Source organism: Cetorhinus maximus, chromosome 16 (assembly GCF_964194155.1).
Source record: "Cetorhinus maximus chromosome 16, sCetMax3.hap1.1, whole genome shotgun sequence".
Classification (NCBI taxonomy): domain Eukaryota; kingdom Metazoa; phylum Chordata; class Chondrichthyes; order Lamniformes; family Cetorhinidae; genus Cetorhinus; species Cetorhinus maximus.
In genome coordinates, this window is record NC_135894.1 from 25310309 (window position 1) to 25333298 (window position 22990).

General features: G+C 45.4%; 1 protein-coding gene across 2 annotated transcripts in view; it reads right to left on the reverse strand.

The window, feature by feature from the left end:
- Positions 1 to 9008: 9008 nt before the first annotated feature.
- Positions 9009 to 22990, reverse strand: part of pir (pirin) — a 108303-nt gene continuing 94321 nt past the window's right edge. For both annotated transcript variants that reach the window (XM_078559528.1, XM_078559527.1), the window contains exons 9-11: positions 17129 to 17195; positions 11700 to 12698; positions 9009 to 11656 (exon numbers count right to left, since the gene is read on the reverse strand). In XM_078559528.1, coding sequence (XP_078415654.1) covers positions 12574 to 12698; positions 17129 to 17195 — 192 coding nt within the window. In that variant the 3' untranslated portion in view covers positions 9009 to 11656; positions 11700 to 12573. The remainder of the gene's footprint in view (positions 11657 to 11699; positions 12699 to 17128; positions 17196 to 22990) is intronic.

Sequence of the window (22990 nt, forward strand, 5' to 3'; positions counted from 1 at the left end):
TAGCACCAGATCATACGTGCTCACCCAGAAATCTCCAGAACTAGGCTTCCAGTTCCCAGTTGCTCACGCTGTAGTGATTTGTCAGTGCTGTCACATGATCGGTACACTTGCATTCTCTTAAAGGAACAGGGTACCTCACTTTACCACATCCCTCCCCCTTTACTTAAAAGTATAGCTAACAAGCTTAAAACATATTAGCTATTTACACAACAACTATTTACAGGTCAAGTCTCTCAGGAGGCCTTCTTTGATGGGTTGAGCACTGTAGCCCAACTCCCTCGGCTGGTGTCTCCAAGACTTCCTTTTCAGGGGCCGGCTGTCCACTAGGTTCCTTGGTGGGCACTGGCAGGTTGGATTCTCCAACTCCCTTGGACCCCGCAGACCCCAGCGATACTTCCGAGTCGTGTGACCTTCCCTCTGCCTGCGGAGCTGACTCACAGCTAGGCATTGCATCTTGTGGGATTGGTGTTCTTTGGCGGAGATGATCCACGTGTCATTGAATTACTCAGCCGTTTACCAACATACTATAGGAGAGGGGTCCAGCTACAGCGCTGACCTCGCCTAACAACCATTTTGGCCCATCGCCAAAGTTCTTCATGAGGACCTCATCTCCTACTGCGAAAGTTCTTTCATGCTCTTGTCCATCATGCCTGGTTTTCTGTGCCTCTTGGCTTTTCGCCACCCTCCCTTCTAAGTTTAGCTGGATTTGAGTCAGGCTGGTGCGGAGACGTCTCTTCATGAGGAGTTCTGCCAGGGCCATGCCAGTCGTTGTGTGTGGCGTGGTCCGGTACGCGAATAAGAACCGGGACAATCTCGTACTGACGGAATCCCCTTCCGCCTTTTTCATCCCAGCTTTAAACGTTTGGCCAGCCCGCTCAGCCATGCCATTGGATGCTGGGTGGTAGGGGGAGGTTCTGATATGGGTAATGCCGTTCAGGGTTATGAACTTGAACTCCGCACTAGTAAACGCGGTTCTGTTGTCAGAAACATGGACCTCTGGCAACCCATGTATGGCAAAGCTCTGCCACAACCGACATGTAGCAGCTGACATGGGCGATCGGGCTTCATAAATGTCCATCCACTTGGAGTGGGAGTCAAAGGGCAAAAGGAATGTTGTACCCAAGAAGGGTCCCGCATAATCGATGTGGAGGTGCACCCATGGCCGACCCGGCCATTCTCATGGGTGCAAGGGAGCTGAGTGGGGGGGCAGCTTTTGCACTTGCTGGCATTGAGGACAGCCCTTGACCAGGGTTTCAATGTCTGCATCCATGCCAGGCCACCACAATAGCTGCGAGCGATCACCTTCAGTCTGCTAATGCCCAGGTGGGCACTATGTAGCTTGGCTAATAATGACCTTCCCCTCCGCCCCCCCCTTTCTCGGGTCAAAGTGGACCAATGACGATCTAAACAGTCACTTAGCTTTCAGGAAGGCATCCTGGTGCGGGGCTTGCCAAATCCACTTTTGATTCTTCTTAAGTAGGCCATACAATGAGGCCAGGATGGTCAAAAGATTAAGGAGGAATCGGCCGTAGTAGTTTAACATACCTAAGAAGGCCTTAAGCTGAGGCGGGATTTCTTGGAGCAGGCGCCTCACGAATGGCCTGGACTTTCTCTTCCACAGGGGGCAGGCCCTCCGCATCAACCTTGTGGCCCAAGTAAATGACCCCTCTGGCTTGAACCAGGCATTTTTCCTTCTTTAAGAGTACCCCCACTTGAATTGTTTCAGCATCTCCTCCAGATTTACTAAGCGCTCCTCGTTGGTTAGTTCAGTGACCAAAACATCGTCCAAGTAAACGACAACATGGGGTAGGCCTTGAAGCAGGTTTTCCATAGCCCTCTGAAAAATAGCACACACAGAAGGCAATCTTGTGTGTTGATACGATGCATATTAATGGTGACAAATTCTCTAGAGTCCTTTTCCAACTCTACCTGTTGGTAGACATGGTTCATATCTAATTTTGAAAATGTGGTGTCCCCTGCCAACTTTTAATATAACTCCTCAATCTTGGGTATTGGGTATCTATCCAGTCTGGCCACTTTGTTTACAGTTAGTTTGTAGTCACCGCACAAACGTAGGCTTTGGTCTGGCTTTAGCACAGGTACAATGGGGGCCACCCGCTCAGTAACTGCACTAGCTGCAGGAAGCCCAATTTCTCCAACTATTCAACTCGGCTTCTACCTTGTTCCACAGAGTGTAAGGGACTGGTCTGGCTCTTATAAACCTGGGGGTTGCGTTTGGGTCTACATTGATTCGACCCTTCTTATTCCTTAGCTCTAACCAAATCGATTCTGTCCTTGAATCCTCTGACACACCCTCTTTCTCCAGTACTTCAATACTCTCCTTACTGCACCCCTCCTTTTTACCCATTCCTATCTTTTCTGAACAACACCCAGATCTGCCCTTCCTTAAGCCAGGTCTCCATTATCGGCATAACATCATAATCGCACAAGGTAATCTGTGCCTTTAACTCCCCAATTTTATTAACTATACTCCGTGCATTCACAAAGGGGCAGTGCAACCCTGATTTAGACTTCATTATTTACTCCCTCTCTCCGACTCCATCTAAAACTTACTATTCTCTATTTTAGTGCTACCTCTCCTCCCAGCATTCTGTGCACCCTAGTATTACTCTCTAATATTCTCTCTGGTTCCCACACCCATGTCGAGTTAGTTTAAAGCCCTCCCAACAGCACTAACAAAATGCCCCACAGGAACTCAGTCCCAGCTCTGTTCAGGTGCAACCTGTTTGGCTTCTACAGGTGCCATCTCCTCCAGAGCCAGTCCCAGTGTCCCAGGAATCTAAAGCCCTCACTCCTGCACCATCTTTCCAGCCACACATTCATCTGTCTTATCTTCCTATTTCTGTACTTACTTGCATGTGGCACTGGGAGTAATCCAGAGATTACTACTTTAGAGGTCCTGCTTGCTAATTTTCTACCTAGCTCCCTAAATCCCGATTGCAGGACCAACTCCCCCTTCCTTCCTATGTCGTTAGTACCAATGTGGACCATGACCTCTGGCTGTTTGCCCTCCCCCACAAGAATGTAGCCATTCTGTGACATCCTTGACATTAGCACCAGGGAGGCAACAAACCATCCTGGCGTCATGTTGACAGCCACAGAAACGCCTGTCTGCTCCCCTAACTAAAGAATCCCCTATCAGTACTGCCCTTCCACTCTTCTTTCTCCCCTCCTGTACAGCTGGGCCACCTGTGGTGCCACGGGCTTGGCTCTTGCTGCACTCCTCCAAGGATCCATCGCCCTCCAGAATAGAAAATGGGTTACTGACCCGCTGGGGACCCCTGCGCTACCTGCCTGTTTCTCTTGGATGGCCTGGTGGTCACCCTATCTCTCTGCTTGCCCCTAACTCACGGTGTGACTACCTCTCTGAACATGCTATCCACATAGCTCTCTGCCTCATGGATACACCTCAGTGACTCCAGCCGCTGCTCAAGCTCTGAAACGTGGAGTTCAAGCTTGTGCAGCCAATGACACTTCCTGCACATGGGCTTGTCTGGGTCATGGGAAGTGTCCACGACTCCTCACATGCCTCAGGACAGGCATTCCACTTGGCTGAGCTGTCCTGCCATGCCTTAACCTTAAACTTTTAAATCACTTTTTTACTTAAACTTCAGTTACTTTTACTTACTTTAATCTTACTATATGTACTATTAACTATTAACTGGAAATTAGTAGAAAGTAGAAATTCTTTGCCCTTACTCACAAATCAACTCCCGCTCCTGTGCCGGGCAATTTTTACTTTCCCAGTGCTTGTTTAGAAATTTACGTTACTGTACTCATGCTGCTTTCAATCTCCCGACTGTCTCTCCACTCAGTTGTTTTATCTCCCGAGCTCTCGCTGTTTTATCTCCCGAACTCTCGCTGTTTTATCTCCCGAGCTCTCGCTGTTTCATCTCCCGAGCTCTCGCTGTTTCATCTCCCGAGCTCTCGCTGTTTCATCTCCCGAGCTCTCGCTGTTTCATCTCCCGAGCTCTCGCTGTTTCATCTCCCGAGCTCTCGCTGTTTCATCTCCCGAGCACTCGCTGTTTCATCTCCCGAGCTCTCGCTGTTTCATCTCCCGAGCTCTCGCTGTTTCATCTCCCGAGCTCTCGCTGTTTTATTCAGGCAGAAAATTATTTTAGTTGGCTCTATTTGATAAATCTTATCAAAAAGTACAGTTCCTACTTTATTTTAAACCTTATGAATAGAATAAACACTGACTCAGATACTCGCCAGATAGTCACAAAATAGCTAGATTCTTCTCCAACCAATCAAATTGCTTCTTCCCTGTGATGTCAGAATTTGTTTTTTCCCACTTATCACAGTGCTCGTCTGCAGCAAAGACTCACCCGTCACTGACTGAATCCACTGACCCAACACCAGCCTCAGGCAGCGAGGACCCACGCGCCAGCCTCAGGCAGCGAGGACCCACGCGCCAACCTCAGGCAGCGAGGATTCACGTGCCAGCCTCAGGCAGCGAGGACCCACGCGCCAGCCTCAGGCAGCGAGGATTCACGTGCCAGCCTCAGGCAGCGAGGACCCACGCGCCAGCCTCAGGCAGCGAGGACCCACGCGCCAGCCTCAGGCAGCGAGGACCCACGCGCCAGCCTCAGGCAGCGAGGACCCACGCGCCAGCCTCAGGCAGCGAGGACCCACACGCCAGCCTCAGACAGCGAGGATTCACGCGCCAGCCTCAGACAGCGAGGACCCACGCGCCAGCCTCAGACAGCGAGGACCCACGCGCCAGCCTCAGACAGCGAGGACCCACGCGCCAGCCTCAGACAGCGAGGACCCATGCGCCAGCCTCAGGCAGCGAGGACCCACGCGCCAGCCTCAGGCAGCGAGGACCCACGCGCCAGCCTCAGACAGCGAGGACCCACGCGCCAGCCTCAGGCAGCGAGGACCCATCCACAAATGAAACCCAATCCTAGAAAAATAGTTTAAGAGAGAATGTGAATTCAAGGTGCAACATGAGGTCATTTCTTCACAGGACTTCACAGGCTTCACCTTCAATGCAACAAGTGGCATTCTTAAGGCTTGAGTTGTCTCTCTGCTCATGATTGATTCCCCTTTCTTTTCAAAGACCACAAACTCTGCATCTACCATCCTGTCACCCACTTGCACTACAGCCTTGAAACACCCACAGGTTGAAGCGGTATCTCGGATGTGTATGGGAACAACTTCTTGCACTTGATTCTCTTTTTCTGCAGTTCTTCCCACAATGCTGTATCGGTCACATTGCTATAACTTCCAGAACCCACGATGATGTCCACCTTCATCCCGCCAGTCAGTACTAGAGCTTTCCCATGTTTCCACCATTGACTGCAAATCTCTCATTCATTAATTCTCAATCACTTTCATTCTTGCTGTCATCTACTCACTGTATATTTCTGCCTTGATCATTCCTGTGTCCTCTATTTTGCTCTGAAGACTTTCCTCTCTCCTCAGTTCTGCTCCTGCACTTACTAGCAAACTTATACTTTCCCTGGCATTTTCTACAGGTTTGGCCTAGGGTGGCAAAAATCCTTCCCAAAATGTCCCAGATTTCCACATTTGAAATTCAGATGCCTTTTGAATATCCAGATATAACAACATCCACTGGTTCCTCTTTGTCTACCCTGACAATTATATCCTCAAGAAAAACCCTAATAAATTTGTTGCTTTCATAAAATCATGCTGACTCTGCCCAATCATGTTGTGATTTTCTAAGTGCCCTATTAGCACTCCCTTAATAATTAATTCCAGCATTTTCCTGATGGCTGATGTTAGGCTAACTGGCCTGTAGTTCTTGCTTTCTTTCTCCCTCCTTTTTTGAACAGCAGAATTTCATTTACTAACTTCCAATCCACTGGAACTCTTCCAGAATACAGCGAATTTTGGAAGATCTCAACTAGTCCAAAAATTATCTCTGCAGCTACCCCTTTTGTAACTCTGGAATGTAGGTACTCAGGTCCAAGGGATTTGTCAGATTTTAGTCCCATTAATTTCACCAGTGCTGTTTCTTTACTAATATTAACTACTTTAAGTCCCTCACTCTCATTAGACTCTTGGTGCCCCACTATTTCTGGTATTTTTTTTGTGTCTTTTACCGTGAAGACAGGCACAAAGGGCTGGATTTTCACTGCTGAGGCAGGTGGCTCAGTGTAAAGGACCCCAAACTCAACACTAAGTTCAAATGGCCCTACGGAGTTTGGGTTTCCCGCCTGTGTGAATCACTACCTGCCCCCTCCCACCCCACTGAAAAAAATTGGACTTGTTGGAAATGGGGCCAGGACCTCTTCATCCAGGTCTTGCCTGCCATTTTTAAAGGTCCCAACTCCGCAAAAATCCAGCCCAAAGTATTTGTTTAACATCTCTGCCATTTCCATATTTTCCATTATAATTTCTCCTATCTCAGCTTCTAAGGGCTCACATTTACTTTCATTACCCTCTTCCTTTTTATATACTTGTATAAGGGGAGATGGTGTTGGAGTGGTAATGTCACTGGACTAGTAATCCAGAGGCCCAGGCTATTGCTCTGGGGACAAGGGTTCAAATCCCATCCATGGCAGCCAGTAGAACTTAAATTCAATTAATGGATCTGGAATATAAAGCTAGCCTCAATAATGGCAACCATGAAATTATCATTGATTGTTGTAAAAACCCATCTGGTTCACTTTAGGGGAGGAAATCTACCATCCTTACCTGGTCTGGCCTATGAGTGACTCCAGACCCACAGCAATGTGGTTGACTCATAACTGCCCTCTGAAGTGCACTAGCAAGCCACTCAGTTCTAGGGCAATTAGGGATGGGCGACAAATGCTGGCCTTGCCAGTGATGCCCATATCCATGAAAGAATTTTTTTTAAAAAGCTCTTTACTCTTATTTTTATATTTTTGCTAGTTTGCCCTCATTCTATTTTCTCCCTTTCTATCGTGTTTTTTTGGTCATACTTTGCTGGTATCTAAAACTCTTCCAATCCTCAGTTTACTACTATTGGCAATATTATAAACTTGTTCCTTTAATCTAACTAACTAACCTTTTTAGTTAGCCACGGATGGATCATTTTCCCATGGAGATTTTATTTCTCAATGATATGCAGATTCATTGAAAATTATGAAATATTTATTCAAATATTTGCCTTGGCTCTTCTACTGTCATAGCTTTCAACCTAGTTTCTCAATCTATCTTAGCCAGCTCACCTCTCATGCCTATGCAATTGGCTTTATTTAATTTCAATATTCTGGCTTTGGACTTGCGTACACCACTCCCAAACTCAAGGTGAAATTCTATCATTTTATGAGCACTTCTCCTCAAACGAGGCCTTACTATGAGATGATTCATTAACCCTGTCTCATGTACTGAACAAGATCTAAAATAGATAAAGGCAAAATACTGTGGATGCTGGAAATCTGAAACAAAAACAAAAAATGCTGGAACAACTCAGCAGGTCTGACAGCATCTGTGGAGAGAAAGACAGAGTGAACGTTCCGAGTGCGTATGACTTTTCTTCAGCTCTGAAGAAGAGTCATACGGACTCGAAACGTTAATCTGTCTTTCTCTCCACAGAAGCTTTCAGACCTGCTAAGATTTAAAATAGCCTCTTTTCTGGTTGGATCACTGGCAGATTATTCTAGCAAATTGCCTTGAGTGCATTCCCTGAACTCATCCTCCAAACTACTTTTGCTAATTTGATTTTATTATGGCACAGCTGATGGTAAATGCTGAGTTGTTCAAATTCCAAAGGGAAACTTGAAACAACTGCCACAACTTGTTTTGTAATTTGAATAAATTTTGAGGTGTATGCCCTGAATTCAGTAGTAATAAGACCACAAAGTCTTATAGGCTTTATAAAACTAGGTTAAACATTTTTAAGAAGAGAAATGATTTTAAATACATACATAGATCCACAAATTATTACTACGATAATTTCTAAATCCCCTAATCAATCTAACTCCCAGTTACACTTTCGTTAAAGCAACAGTAAGACACAGATTTTAAAAGACCCAGGCAAAGAAACATGATACCCAAAACATGTTGACTTCCAAGTCAGTTTTCTTAACTTCAGTCCTTTGAAGTTAGCAGCTTAAGGCATAGATGCTGAAGGCTTTTTACACACCTGTAAGATTTTGAAAATGCCTTCCCTTACACACAGCTTTTGCTCCTTCTTTATACATATCTTCCCCTTTGGATGCAAATACCCATTGTTTCACTATGTCTTTGGACTTTGTCTCCCCGATAATAAAGCCCTCTCATAGCACTAAGTTTTACCAGTAATCTTTGGGAAAAATAAACACACCGTTTCTAAACTTCACCTGGCTAGGTGACATATTTCACCCTGCCTTTGAAAACAAACAATCTAGGCTGGTCCATTTCAAAATGCAAGTGTTTTCTTGACACCCATGTTTCTAAACTTCCCCATGTTTATCTAATTAATATTTCAAACTTAACCTCTCTTTTTAGATCAAAGTGCCCAGACTAGCTGCCTCTAATTCAATTAAATCTCACAAATACAGAGACATATAGACATAGATACATCCCACTATTACTCTATTTTACAAAGAATTCCAATAACATTATGAGTATTATTATATCTTCTTGACAATTTGTCTAGACAATATGAAGATTAAAGTCATGATTATTGCTTGTTATAAGCTTTGTCATAAGCTCCTTTTTTTTCCTCCTGATTAATATTCCATTATACAGTAGAACCAATATTAGGGAGCCTATAAACTACTCCCACTAATGTTTTCTGACCCTTGTTATTTCTTATCTCCACACGTACGGATTCTACTTCTTGCTCTTCTAAGTCAAGGCACTTCACATTCCTGTCCTTATATCCTTCTTCTTTATCCGGGCTACCCCCATCCTCCATTTTCATTGTGTCTATCTTTTTGAAGCCTAAAGTACCATGGAATATTAATTCCCCAATCTTGGTCACTTTGTAATCATGCCTCTACAATGGCGATCAGACAAAGCCCAATTATATATATTTGTGCCATGGGTTTATCTTGTTATGAATCCTTCATGAATTCTGATTAAATGCTTTTAATTTTAACTTTTTGCCATTTTTTTCCCTGATTTGACCTTTTCACTAGTGCACTATTACTGATAAACCTTTTGCCTCTTCCTGCCACACTCTGCTTATCTTTACCCAAATTGCTACGCTGCTCTGTGGTCTTGTCTTTTCTCTTTAGGCTTATAATTTTCCTCTCACTTAAACTCTCCACCCCCATGTCCCAGTTTTGAAGCTTAAAACCCGATGCACAGCGCTAGTTATATGATTCTCCAGGACACTGCTCCCAGCCCAGTTAGAGTGAAGCCCATCCCAATGGAACTTTCCCTATTTCCCCAATACTGGTGTAGTGCCCCATGAATCAGGGGAATAGATTCTGCTCTCTGTTGGGAGTTCTAAAGGCTTTTCTTCTTCCATCACTCTTGAGTTATGCATTCAACTTTCTAATCTTTTCAACCCTATACCAACTTGCACATGGCTCAGTTAGTAATCCATTGATTATCATTTTTGGTGTTATACTTTTTGATTGGGATCCTAACTCCTCAAGCTCAGAAAAGCCTCACTCCACCTATGTTGTTGGTTCCTACATGGACCAGAACAACTAAATTGTTTTCCTCCCACTGCAAGTCCTTCTCCAGCCATGAGGAGATGTCCTCAACCTTTGCACCAGGCAAGCAACCTTTGGAACTCCTGGTCATGGCTGCAGAGAACAGTACTCTATCTATCCCACTGACTATCACCACCATATTCTTTTTTCCATCACTTGAATGACTTCTTGCACCTTGATGCCAGATTGTCAGATTGTCCATCAGCCCTGCAGTCCTTGTTCTCATCCACACAAGCAACCAGAACTTCATACCTGTTGTATAAGGAAAAAGGTCAAGGTTCCCCCAGCAGGTTCCCTTGCTTACCTGACTCACATTCACACCCTTCTGTCCCTGACCACTAACACGACCTGTTCCACTCTCTAACCTAAGGGGTGTGACTGCCTCCTGGATCAAAGTGTCCAGGTAACTCTTGTTATATTCCTAAAAGCCAGTTGTTGAAGGAAGAATCCAAAGCCAGTCTTTACTTTGGATAGACTTATTCACAGAGTGTAACAATAAAGGTATTTATGTCCTAACTCCACTCAACTCTTGTATCAGTGTCTCTTTACATGTGCTCAAGTACCACCCAATCAATGGTCTCCACCTGTATGTATTTAACTTCAACTGATGTAATTAGCAACTCCTCTTCCTTCCTGGTGGCCTTTAGTGTCTGCAGCACGGACTCCAGTTCAACAACTTTGAGCCCAAGTTCCTCCGACCAACCACACATTTATTACATCAGCAATTCTTACCCTAAAATAAACACATTACACTTTTATGTGTATTGAAAGGCCCATATGTTTATTACAAACAATTAATAAAACCCACTTACACGTGGACCTGTCAGTGACTCATCTGATGTGAGCTAGTCTCTGTCTGGTTGCATAACAATTCAAGTCAATAGTTTTTTCCCTGTAAACTCCACGGGGATAGTACAATATCATTAATTTACAAGCTTACAGTAAACGTCGATGGGTGTGGCTATGAGCTATATCTGTTGATATAGTCTCCCAATGCTAGAGCAATGAGGCTGATTGCATTACCTGCTCAGCTAAGGCAAGATGCCCATCAGTAACCTTCATTTTTTTGGATTACCAGCTTTAGCAGACTGGAAGGGATTGTTTGAGGGATGTGGAGTAGGCATAAGCAATCAACCACTGCAGAACAATGCAACACCCGAACTTTGTGATGTTTGAATTCTGCCCTTATCCCACTGAGTTTCATATCCTACCTCAGCTTCTGTGTAAACTGAAAATAAATCAGGGGTGTTATTCCCAGTTTGGGAGGGATAATAATAGATTTCAGGAGGACATGGATGGACTGACGAAATGGGAAGGCATGTGGCAGTGAAGTATGAAGTGATGTGTTTTGATAAGCGATTTGATCGAGCTGATCAAAATCATGAACAGTTTAGATAGAGTATAAGGAGAAAGTCAGGGGATAATGACTAGAAGACACAGATTCAAGCAGCAAAGAATCAGAGGCATCATGGGGAAACATTCTTTTACACAGCGAGTCATTCCAACGGGGAATACACTGTCTGAAAGGGTGGCGGAACCTAGATGACTAATCCAGCTACTTTACCACTACGCCACCATTTTCCCCACCTCCCCAACCCCCAACATGGGACTGGGAAAGCTTAGATTGTAATCTTTAAGAGCAGAAAAAGTTTAATAGAGGTGTTCAGAATTCTGAGGGATTTTGATAGAGTTAACAGAGAGAAACTATTTCCAGTGGCAGAACAATCAACAACCAGAGGATACAGATTTGAGATAGCTGGTGAAGGGGCCAGCAGGGGTGATGAGGAGAATTTTATTTTTTACACAGTGAGCTGTTGTGATCTGGAATACATTGCCTGAGAGGATAGTGGAAGATTCAATAGTAAATTCCAAAAGATTCCAAAAGGGGAATTTGATAAATACTTGAAGGGGTAAGATTTGCAGGGCTACAGGGAAAAGAATCAAGGTGGTGGGACTGGAGAGTTCTTCAAACAGTTGGCACAGGTACGATAGACTGAATGCCCTCTTTCTGTGTTGTAACATCCTATGATTCTATTGTTAGCATGTGATTCCAGCTCAGAGTAATATCAGAAGGAACCTGAGAGTAGATTACCCAACTAGTTTCCTACTATAGGTGGTGAATTGCTTGCAGAGCCAATGAGTGATGTCACATCCCCATAATTTATACAGATACCCACTTTTTCAATCATATTGAAAAAGACATATTATTACAGGACATAGCAGGTAACCTTATCACCTGATACCATGAGATGGGAATGAAGGATTTGACCCTGCTTGCTAGGCTGAAAAGCTTGTCACTTGCTATTTCAATATTCTGACCACTGAACCAAACTTTGAGAAACTCTCAATAAAGCAGGGACCTGGCTGGTGGGTAATGGAAACTGGAAAATATTTGAGTCCCCAGAATGTCACCATACAAGGATGGCTAAAGGATTCTTTGGGCATAAGGCAGTACAGTGTGGAAAATTTTGTTTCTAGTTTTGCTCACTTCAAATAGCAGCTCTATTTGTTACTAGCACTCGCTGGAGCAAAGGAAATGTAGGCCAACAATCCTGCTGCAGGCAAGGGCAATTAAAACTGCCACACAAAGTGCCTCCCTGCAACTTCTGACCATTGGGAATCAAGCAGCAAGGCACAAGGCAGGCAGTGCATCATAAATTCAGGAGTAGATCTCTCAGTGTAGCTAAAGGCTCTTTCTAAAATGGGTTGTCACATGTCATAGAATCATAGAATGACAGAAGGAGGCCAGTCAGCGCAATATGCATGTGCCATCTCTTTGAAAGAGCTCTCAAATTAACCAGAGGACAAAGTACCCTTAATAAATTGGAAAATATTGAACTTATAATCAGGTAACTAAAACAAGGTACTAAAAAAAGTATATTCTGATTCAGATGTTGTGCTTTAATCTAAAGTTATTCTTCATCAAGTTAGTAAATGTCTTGTGTTTTGCCATTTAATTTTTGTTTTGATTTCATATCTTTCTCTGAGACACAGCTTTCGACTTCCAGCCTTTTGCTTTTTCAAATCCATTTTTGCCAGTTCTATAGTCTTCCAAAGCTTCAGCAATTTCCTCCTGAGAATTCATCACAAATGGACCTGGAAAGACAGGGGGAAATGCTTAAAATCCCCTTTATCCATTCTTTACTTTATATTGTGGTTAAACAAATCTGTCTTCGTTGAAAAAAGAGAAATGTTGCTGAAGCTTTTCATCTTGTTCTCCTTAAGACAGTTCACAAAAATATTAATAGTAAAGGGAACAACAATTTATTCAGTGTGAGAAGCGAGTGCTGATTAGTTGGCAATCGGACTCTGATTGGTAGAAGAATTGCCATGGAAAAGCACCAAGGAACATTTAATTGCAAAGCTTTTGTTCAAATTCAAACCAGTCAGGTTGACTCTGATCGGTCAAGGCATTACCTGGGGAATGAACAAGGGAATGGCTGTCCCCCGCGCTTTTGTTTAGTTGAAAAAGGTGCAAAAGGTTGCCCCTTCTGTCTGCAAAGGACAGGGCCCTGTATGTGAATATATGTAGCTTCTAGCATGTGTAAGTGAGCCACACTGCAACCCTGGCTGATAATCTTACATTAGTTTTCATAGTAATTCTTAGCACAATCAGGATTGTTTAGCAAGTGGTGTCCAATCATTTAGTTCTTTTCAATCAGGCATCACACTGGCACTGAAAATCATATACCATATTACTCATTTGTGTGATAAGCAGAGCCCTTCCAGAGCAATCGGAGGTGGACTGGGCACTTTTCAGGGCCAAAAGTGGCGGCATTAGGTCCATTCATAATTTTGCGCGATATACAGTGAGCAATCCTCTGACAAGGTTAGCTAATATCCTGTAGGATGGCTTTGAAATGCCCTATTTCAAGCTTGCATGGTGAGCAAATGGCTCAGGTCCTATTTACAAAGTCGTCGAGAAGGTCAATCTTATAGCACATGGAACTGTAGGAATCCCAATGCATTTATTGACCAGTGAATGTGGGCTTGTGGTAGACAGTAGTAGAGAACCCACTCGCAGATTTCCCAAAGACCACATTGAGGAAAGGGAGTTCATTTGACTGCTCCATTTCAAAGGTGAATTTGAGCGCAGGATGGAGCCCAATGTGGCATATAAGGAAGTTCTTACATGCAGCTGCAGATTCAAATATAGCAAATGTACATCTACATATTGGAAATATGCAAGGGGTAGGAAATTAGGTGTCATTCCATCAAATGAATGGGCCTAAGGCCACCACTTCCAGTCCTGAAAAGTGCCCAGCTACCTCAGATTACCCTGGAAGGGTAAGGTGCCTCAAAAATTTGAGCAACAGGTGAAGCTAACTGTTTCACGCTGTTACTATGCAGTAGCAACACAAGTGGTATTCTCCTCTAAAAGGATGCTGCTATCAAATCAAAAAGATGTTCTGCCTATCACACAAATGAGTAATGTGGTATATGAATTTCAGTGCCAGTGTGATGCAAGGTATGTAGGCTATACATCCCAACGACTGGTGGATCATATCAAACAGCACCTCCCTTCAGCTGTTCACAACAGGCAAAGTACTGACCTTACCCAGCCAGCCTGTGCTTGCAAAACTCAAAACATAATGTCCAATATTAGATATGATTCTGTGATTGGACAACACTCGCTAAACAATCCTGATTGAGCTAAGAATTACACTGAAAACCAATTTAAGATTATCAGTCGGCTCACCTACCCATGCTAGAGCCTATATATATATATATATATATACATATTCACACACAGAACCCTGTCCTTTTCAGACAGAAGGAGCATGTCCACATATTGCACTTTTTCTCAACTAAACAAAAGCTTGGGGGACAGTCATTCTCTGGTTCATTCCCCAGGGCAATGGCTTGACCAATCACAGTCATCCTGCCTGGTTTGAATTCCAACAAAATCTTGGCAGTTAACTGTTCCCTGGTGCATTCTCCATGGCAACACCTCTACCAACCAGAGTCCACCTGCAATCCAATCAGCACTTTCTTCTCATGCAGTATAAATTGGTGAAGGGTTACCGGGGTAGGTTACAATCAGATCAGCCATGATCTTATTGAATGGCAAGGCAGCCTCGAAGGGCCGAGTGGCCTACTCCTGCTCCTCGTTCATATGTGTGTTTCTTATGTTAGTACCATTGGTGTTCTTCGAACTGTCTTGATGAGTGCAAGACAAAAAGCTTTGACAGCATATCTCGTTTTTTTAGCAATGCTCAAGTGCTGTACTACCAAATCTACTTTTATTTCTGTACAAACATGGCACATGAAGCTTTCTTCACCAGTGTCCTCTTCAGTTTAAAGAAACACAGACATTAATCAAGGATAACTCCAGGTGCTGAGGCAGGAATGATGATGGTGGTAGAGAGGAAGGCAGGTCCAAAGTTACAGTGCTGCAGATTAGAGGATGGGTAAAATGTTTTGTGAAAAATCTTCATCTTTAGTACTCGAAACGCAAAGCCTGACCCACTGGAAGTACTTATCAGAAATTCTAGTTTGTGTTTTTTTTTATTGTCTATTCAACCATGACAAGGACCCTCTCTAAATATCCCCCGAGGATGTTGCTAAATCTCTCTTTCAAAAGAAGGTCACCCACAATTCCAGACAGAAGGCTGTCTGTATTCAGTAAGAAAGTATATTGGCCCATCACAAGCAGGATTGGTTATGGTCATGGCAATGCCAGACGAGGTGTCACTCAGGGTTTCTTCACATGGAATGTACTTTCCCATCTCCCTTCCATTCTCTCCACACAGTCTGCATGACAGATAATAGATGCGTTTACCAGCCATTCATCTCTCTGCACCACCTTCACACCACAAGCTCACTCCCATCTCTCCTTCAGTGCAGGCACTGAAGATTTGAAAGCCCCATATGCCCCTTCAGGAAGAGGAGATCAGTCTTCTTGAAGATGAGTGCCACTCGATCACACCCTAGCAACCAGCAGACCAAAGACCAGCACCATGTTTACTATAGATGGTAGACAAGATGGAGGGGTCTTCACATGGTGAATCCCTGGGTGAAAGAGTCACCAAGAGACCCTCTGGAAAGAGTTCCAGCAGTAACGGCAAAAGCCTTAATCAGCCATGTCAGAAGTAAGAAGGCCATTAAGGGTCATATAGGGTCACTGAGAGATACTGTAGCGTAGATTCAAACTGATTCTCAGGAAATAGCAGAGCTGCTAAAAGACTATTTTGCATCAGTCAAGATGTAAATTACTTATGCCACAATTTCCTTTTACTGTTGGGCCGATTGAGGTTCCCTTCATCATAGATGCACGATTCCATGGCACAAAGATCTGCAGGAGAATCCGTGTGAAGATCTTTCAAAATCTTACAGTACTAAAACATTTAGGCACTTGCTGTACCAGCTAATCCGCTGAGGAAATGGATCTGTTCTACCTTTTTTTCATTCATTTATGGGTTGTGGATGTCGTTGGCTGGGCCAACATTTATTGCCCATCCCTAATTGCCTTTGAGAAGGTGGTGGTGAGCTGCCTTCTTAAACCGCTGCAGTCCATGTGGTGTAGGTACACCCACAGTGCTGTTAGGGAGTTCCAGGATTTTGACCCAGCGACAGTGCAGCACAGACTTGCCCACAGACAGATTCTACCAGTCACTTCAATCCAAACATTCATTCTAAAGGTTATGTGGTTCATTTCCAAGAAATCAAGGAAAAGTCATCGATATATAAAGCGAAATAAAAGGAAGTGTTAGAAATGCATAGAAGGTCAATTAGTATCTGAAAACCAGATGGGTAAGATCCTAATGCCTGATGCTAACCAACTTCTCAGTCGTCGCCCCCCCACGCCCCCCCCCACCCACCTTAAACCAATTTATATTTCTCCCTTGTTGAAACTATGCTGCAGTTCTGCCGAAGGGCCATGAAGGCTCGAAACGTTGACTGATTTCTTCTCCGCCGATGCTGCCAGACTTGCTGAGTTTTTCCAGGTAATTCTGTTTTTGTTTTGTTTTGGATTTCCAGCATCCGCAGTAGCTTTTAGCTTTTTGTTTCTATTCTCAGTCGTCCTGTCAAGACTGCTCGCTTTACGTTAGCGTGTTCAATGAGAATACGCTCACAACAAAGTTTCACTGATTCAATGTTTAATCCTCCAAATAGTGGGCTGTGTGTGTTCATGGTGATGTGTCGGCAGTCAGTGTATTGAGTGTGTACAGAGGTCAGCTATGTATATGGGTGGGCAGAGCACTGAGTCACTGGGTGAGCCGTCAACGGAACAGGTTTGACTAAGCACTGATGTTGGTGATAATGGTCCTCTTGTTGAAGAAACTGGCAACATACACTATATTTCCCACAATGTCATTTCATTTTGAGGGTGGTGGAACGCTGGTCCCTGAGCAGCTCCCACCCCTCTTGGACAATTTTAAATACAGAGGCTATAAGCACCTGCTTGATCAGAATTATTGGGTATCCCGGGGAGACATGGAGTCACTGGTGCAAGGGAGTTTCTAATTAGACAAACACACTCACGGTTGTATAATGAATATATTTAAACTCTCTTTCCTACTTACCATGTTTCACAATAGGTTCATTAATAGGTTCACCTGCAATCAAAACAAACCGAGCAACTTCATGGTCCTAAAGAATGATTGAACAGTGAACAAATTGCTTAGAAATCTCTCTCAGGAATAAAGGGGTTAAGCAAGCTTTAGAAATATGAGCAACAAATGTTCCAAAGTAATGGTGGATGAGAATACATAGGTAGGTAATCATGACAAAATTGTTTTTAAATTGTGGATTATAAACAAATTCACAAAAAATCCTTCAAATGTTGCAGTTTGTAGTATAAGCCCACTCAGCAAGTTTCACTCAAAGGGAGCATTTTGGTAACCTTGGGTTACAGGGCATGACCCTGTCTCTTGACTAGGGGTTACAGGGTGTGATCCTGTCTCTGGATTTGGGGTTACAGGGATGTGACCCTGTCTCTGGACTGGGATTACAGGGTGTGACCCTGTCTCTAGACTTGGGGTTACAGGGCGTGACCCTGTCTCTGGATTTGGGGTTACAGGGCGTGACCCTGTCTCTGGATTTGGGGTTACAGGGCGTGACCCTGTCTCTGGACTTGGGGTTACAGGACATGAGCCAGTCTCTGGACCTGGGGTTACAGGGCGTGACCCTGTCTCTGGATTTGGGGTTACAGGGCGTGATCCTGTCTCTGGACTTGGGGTTACAGGGCGTGACCCTGTCTCTGGACTTGGGGTTACAGGGCGTGACCCTGTCCCTGGATTTGGGGTTACAGGGCGTGACCCTGTCTCTGGACCTGGGGTTACAGGGCGTGACCCTGTCTCTGGATTTGGGGTTACAGGGCGTGACCCTGTCTCTGGACTTGGGGTTACAGGGCATTACCCTGTCTCTGGACTTGGGGTTACAGGGCGTGACCCTGTCTCTGGACTTGGGGTTACAGGGTGTGACCCAGGGTGGGAATTTCCCTCCAGGCTTCTGAACCCCTCCATCAGGCTCAAATGCGAGTCAGAAGTCAAACAGTGTGTGGAACAGTTACTCAATGTTATTTTCCCCTGAGTAGCCAATTAGTGGCCAGAGGGTCGGTTTGCTGTCCAAATAAGGACCGTGGGCAGAATTTGTAGCTGGAGGGCTAATAAGAGGCCTTCTAGCTTGAAAGTAACAGAAAGATGCCATTGCAGGTAAGTGAATGTGAAGACTCCCCAAAATGGAACAGCCCTTTCTCCAATTTTTTAAAATTTAAACTAAAAAATAGCTTTTGCAGCCAGGTCACCACTGTTCGGGGGTGAAGCAATCGGGAAACTTTTCTAAGGGGAGCCTGTGGCTGCTGCAATATCGAGGCACAGAGGGATGGCATCTAGGCCTGCCTGGAGTGCTGCCCCCTCCTGGTCTGCCACTGGGAAACCACCTCCAGATAGCTAAACTCTCCCCGGCCACCTCCAAGGACCTGGAAGCCAACTGGAAAATCCCAGCTGGTCTCCTTTAATTGGCCTTAATTGTCTTAAGCTGAATTGGCTACCAGTTGCAAACCATGCCCCCACCACCCCCCCACCACACTTCTCCACAATCCCACCACCCCATGCTGACTCTGGGAAAATATCCCATGGGCAGGATGGAGCCAGGGAACCAACAAGCAGGCCAGCAGTGCTATTCCTAAATTAAATAATATATTTTATTTTTTAATATTTTGTGGGTGTGGGCATCGCTGGCTGGGCCAGCATTTGTTGCCCATCCCTAATTGCCCTTGAGAAGGTGGCGTTGAACTGCCTTCTTGAATCGTTACAGTCCATGTGGTGTAGGTATGTCCAGAGTGCTGTTAGGAAGTGATGGGGCAGTACTACAAATAATATCGAAATAGCTTCATTAGCTGTGTAACCTTGTTGTGAATCACAACTTTCTTTAACTGAAAGGGACCAACTTGATACTCCAATTGTAACAGAAGGAGGAAAGTAAAACAGATATAAGTATTTAGTACCTCCAAACAGCTACAGAATGATAATCAAGGGTCAATTTGGGTGAAAGTTTATTCCACTAAGAAGTTAAACGTTTTCAAAGAATGAGGAGGATCGCATCTAGATTAGGTAAGCTAACACTTAACTTGCGTATAAAAGTAAAGGTAAACCAGATTTATGCAGTCATTGACTTGTGGGGCCTGCACGCCTGTTTCTTCAGGCAAACTTGGGGTATTACATCACCAGAAGAGTTAACAGGTTCCGAGATAGCAAATCAAGATTTTGGGAAAGCATGCAAACTTATCCAGCTTGCAGATTGATCAAAGAGGCACCTTCTAAATGTTTGGACCAAGTTGTTACCAAATGACAAGTTAGCACCACCTTTTCTTAGTTAGGTTGTAATGTGAGGAAATGCATTCTGCTCATAACCTCTGCCATCATAGGCGCACAATGTACATTGATATAGCAACTTTCATGACCCCGAAGCGCTGTGCAGCCAATGAAGACGTAGTCATTGTTGTAATGTAAGAACCACTGCAGCTAATTTGTTTTCATTCATGGGATGTGGGCTTCACTGGCTGGGTGAGCTGCCTTCTTGAACTGCTGCAGTCCATGTGGTGTAGGTACACCCACAGTGCTGTTAGGTGGGAGTTCCAGGATTTTGACCCAGCAAAAGTGAAGGAATGGCAATATATTTCCATGTCAGGATGGTGAGTTACTTGGAGGAGAACTTCCAGGTGGTGGTATATATCTACTGCCCTTGTCCTTCTAGATGGTAGTGGTCGTGGGTTTGGAAGGTGCTGTCGAAGGACCCTTGATGAATTTCTGCAGTGCATCTTGTAGATGGTACACACTTCTGCTACTGTGCGTCGGTGGTGGAGGGAGTGAATGTTTGTGGATGTGGTGCCAATCCAGTGGGCTGCTTTGTCCTGGATGGTGTCAAGCTTCTTGAGTGTTGCGGGAGCTGCACTCATCCAGGCAAGTGGAGAGTATTCCATCATACTCTTGACCCGTGCCTTGCAGATGGTGGACAGGCTTTGGGGAGTCAGGAGGTGAATTATTCGTTGCACTATTCCTAGCCTCTGAGTTGCTCTTGTAGCCACAGTATTTATATGGCTAGTCCAGTTCAGTTTCTGGCCAATGGTAACCCCCAGGATGTTGATAGTGGGTGATTCAGTGGTGGTAATGCCATTGAATATCAAGGGGCGATGGTTGGATTCTCTCTTGTTGGAGATGGCAATTGCCTGGCATTTGTGTGACGTGAATGTTATTTTCCACTTGTCAGCCCAAACCTGGATATTGTCCAGGTCTTGCTGCATTTGGACATGGACTGCTTCAGTATCTGAGGAGTCGTGAATGGTGCTGAACATTGTGCAAACATCAGCGAACATCCCCACTTCTGACCTTATGATGTATGGAAGGTCATTGATGAAGCAGTTGAAGATGGTTGGGCCTCGGACACTACCCTGTGGAACACCTGCAGTGATGTCCTGGAACTGAGATGACTGACCTCCAAAAACCACAACTGTCTTCCTTTGTGTTAGGTATGACTCCAACCAGCGGAGAGTTTTCCCCCTGATTCCCATTGACTCCAGTTTTGTTAGGACTCCTTGATACCACACTCGGTCAAATGCTGCCTTGATGTCAAGGGCAGTCATTCTCACCTCACCTCAGGAGTTCAGCTCTTTTGTCCATGTTTGAACTAAGGCTGTAACGAGGTCAGGAGCTGAGTGGCCCTGACAGACCCCAAACTAGGCGTCAGTGAGCGGGTTGTTGCTGAGCAAGTGCCACTAGATAGCACTGTTGATGACCCCTTCCATTACTTTACTGATGATCAAGAATAGACTGATGGGGCAGTAATTGGCCGGGTTGGATTTGTCCTTCTTTTTGTGTCTAGGACATACCTGGGCAATTTTCCACATAGCGGGGTAGATGCCAGTGTTGTAGCTGTACTGGAACAGTTTGGCTAGGGGTGTGGCAAGTTCTGGAGCACAAGTCTTCAGTACTATTACCAGAATATTGTCAGGCCCCATAGCCTCTGCAGTATGCAGTGCCTTCAGCCGTTTCTTGATAACACATGGAGTGAATTGAATTGGCTGGAGACTGGCATCTCCAGAGGAGGCCGAAATGGATCATCCACTCAGCACTTCTGGCTGAAGATTGTAGCAAATGCTTCAGCCTTATCTTTTGCACTGCTGTGCTGGGCTCCTCCATCATTAGGGATGGGGATATTTGTGGAGCCTCCTCCTCCTCCAGTGAGTTGTTTAATTGTCCACCAGCATTCATGACTGGATGTGGCAGGACTGCAGAGCTTAGATCTGATCCGTTGGTTGTGGGATCGCTCAGCCCTGTCTATCACTTGCTGTTTATGCTGTTTGGCACACAAGTAGTCCTGTGGTATAGCTTCACCAGGTCGACACTTCATTTTTAGGTATGCCTGTTGCTGCTCCTGGCATGCCCTCCTGCACTCCTCATTGAACCAGGGTTGATTCCCTGACTTGAAGCTAATGGTAGAGTGGGGGATATGCCGGGCCATGAGGTTACAGATTGTGTTCGAGCACAATTCTGCTGCTGCTGATGACCCACAGAGCCTCATGGATGCCCAGTCTTGAGTTGCTAGATCTGTTCTAAATCTATCCCATTTAGCACGGTGGTAGTGCCACACAACACGATGGAGGGTATCCTCAATGTGAAGGCGAGACTTTGTCTCCACAATGACTATGCGGTGGTCATTCCTACAGATATTGTAATGGACAGATGCATCTGTGGCAGGCAGGTTGGTGAGGATGAGATCAAGTATGTTTTCCCTCTCATTGGTTCCCTCATCACCTGCCACAGACCCAGTCTAGCAGCTATGTCCTTTAGGACTCGGCCAACTCGGTTAGTAGTGGTGCTACTGAGCCACTCTTGGCGATGGACATTGAAGTCCCCCCACCCAGAGTACATTCTGCATCCTAGCCACCCTCAGTGCTTCCTCCAAGTGGTGTTCAACATGGAGGAGCACTGATTCATCAGCTGAGGGAGGGCGGTATGTGGTAATCAGCAGGAGGTTTCCTTGCCCGTGTTTGGCTTGATGCCACGAGGCCACATGGGGTTTGGAGTCACTGTTGAGGACTCCCAGGGCAACTCCCTCCCGACTGTACACCACTGTGCCGCCACTGCTGGGTCTGTCCTGCTGGTGGGACAGGACAGGACATTCCCAGGGATGGCGATGATGGTGTCCGGGACATTTGGGCACAGCAAGCTCCCACAAGCAGTAAAGTGATACTGACTAGATAATTTGTTTTTACTGATTTTGGTTTAGAGATAAATATTATCCAGAACATTGGGAATAGATCCTTTGCTCTTCTTCAAAATAGTGTCATCTTTTACACCATCCAGAATGTGGCACCCCTGACAGTGCAGCATTGTGAAAGTATGAGTTCTGATGAAGGGTCATTGACCTGAAACATTAACTCTGGGCACGCGCGGGAGTCGGTGGGCATGTACGGGAGTCGGTGGGCACACACAGGAGTCGGTGGGCATGTGCAGGAGTCGGTGGGCATGTGCGGGAGTCAGTGGACACGCACAGGAGTTGGTGGGCACGTGTGGGAGTTGGTGGGCATGCACAGGGGTTGGTGGGCATGCGCGGGAGTTGGTGGGCACATGTGGGAGTCGGTGGACACGTGCAGGAGTCGGTCGGCGTGTGCGGGAGTCAATGGGCATGCACAGGAGTTGGTGGGCACATGTGGGAGTCGGTGGGCATGCACAGGAGTTGGTGGGCACATGTGGGAGTCGGTGGGCATGCATAGGGGTTGGTGGGCATGCGCGGGAGTTGGTGGGCACATGTGGGAGTCGGTGGACACGTGCGGGAGTCGATGGGCATGTGCGCTAGTTGGTGGGCACGTGCGCTAGTCGGTGGGCATGTGCGGGAGTCGGTGGACACGCGCGGGTGTCGGTCGGCGTGTGCGGGAGTCGGTG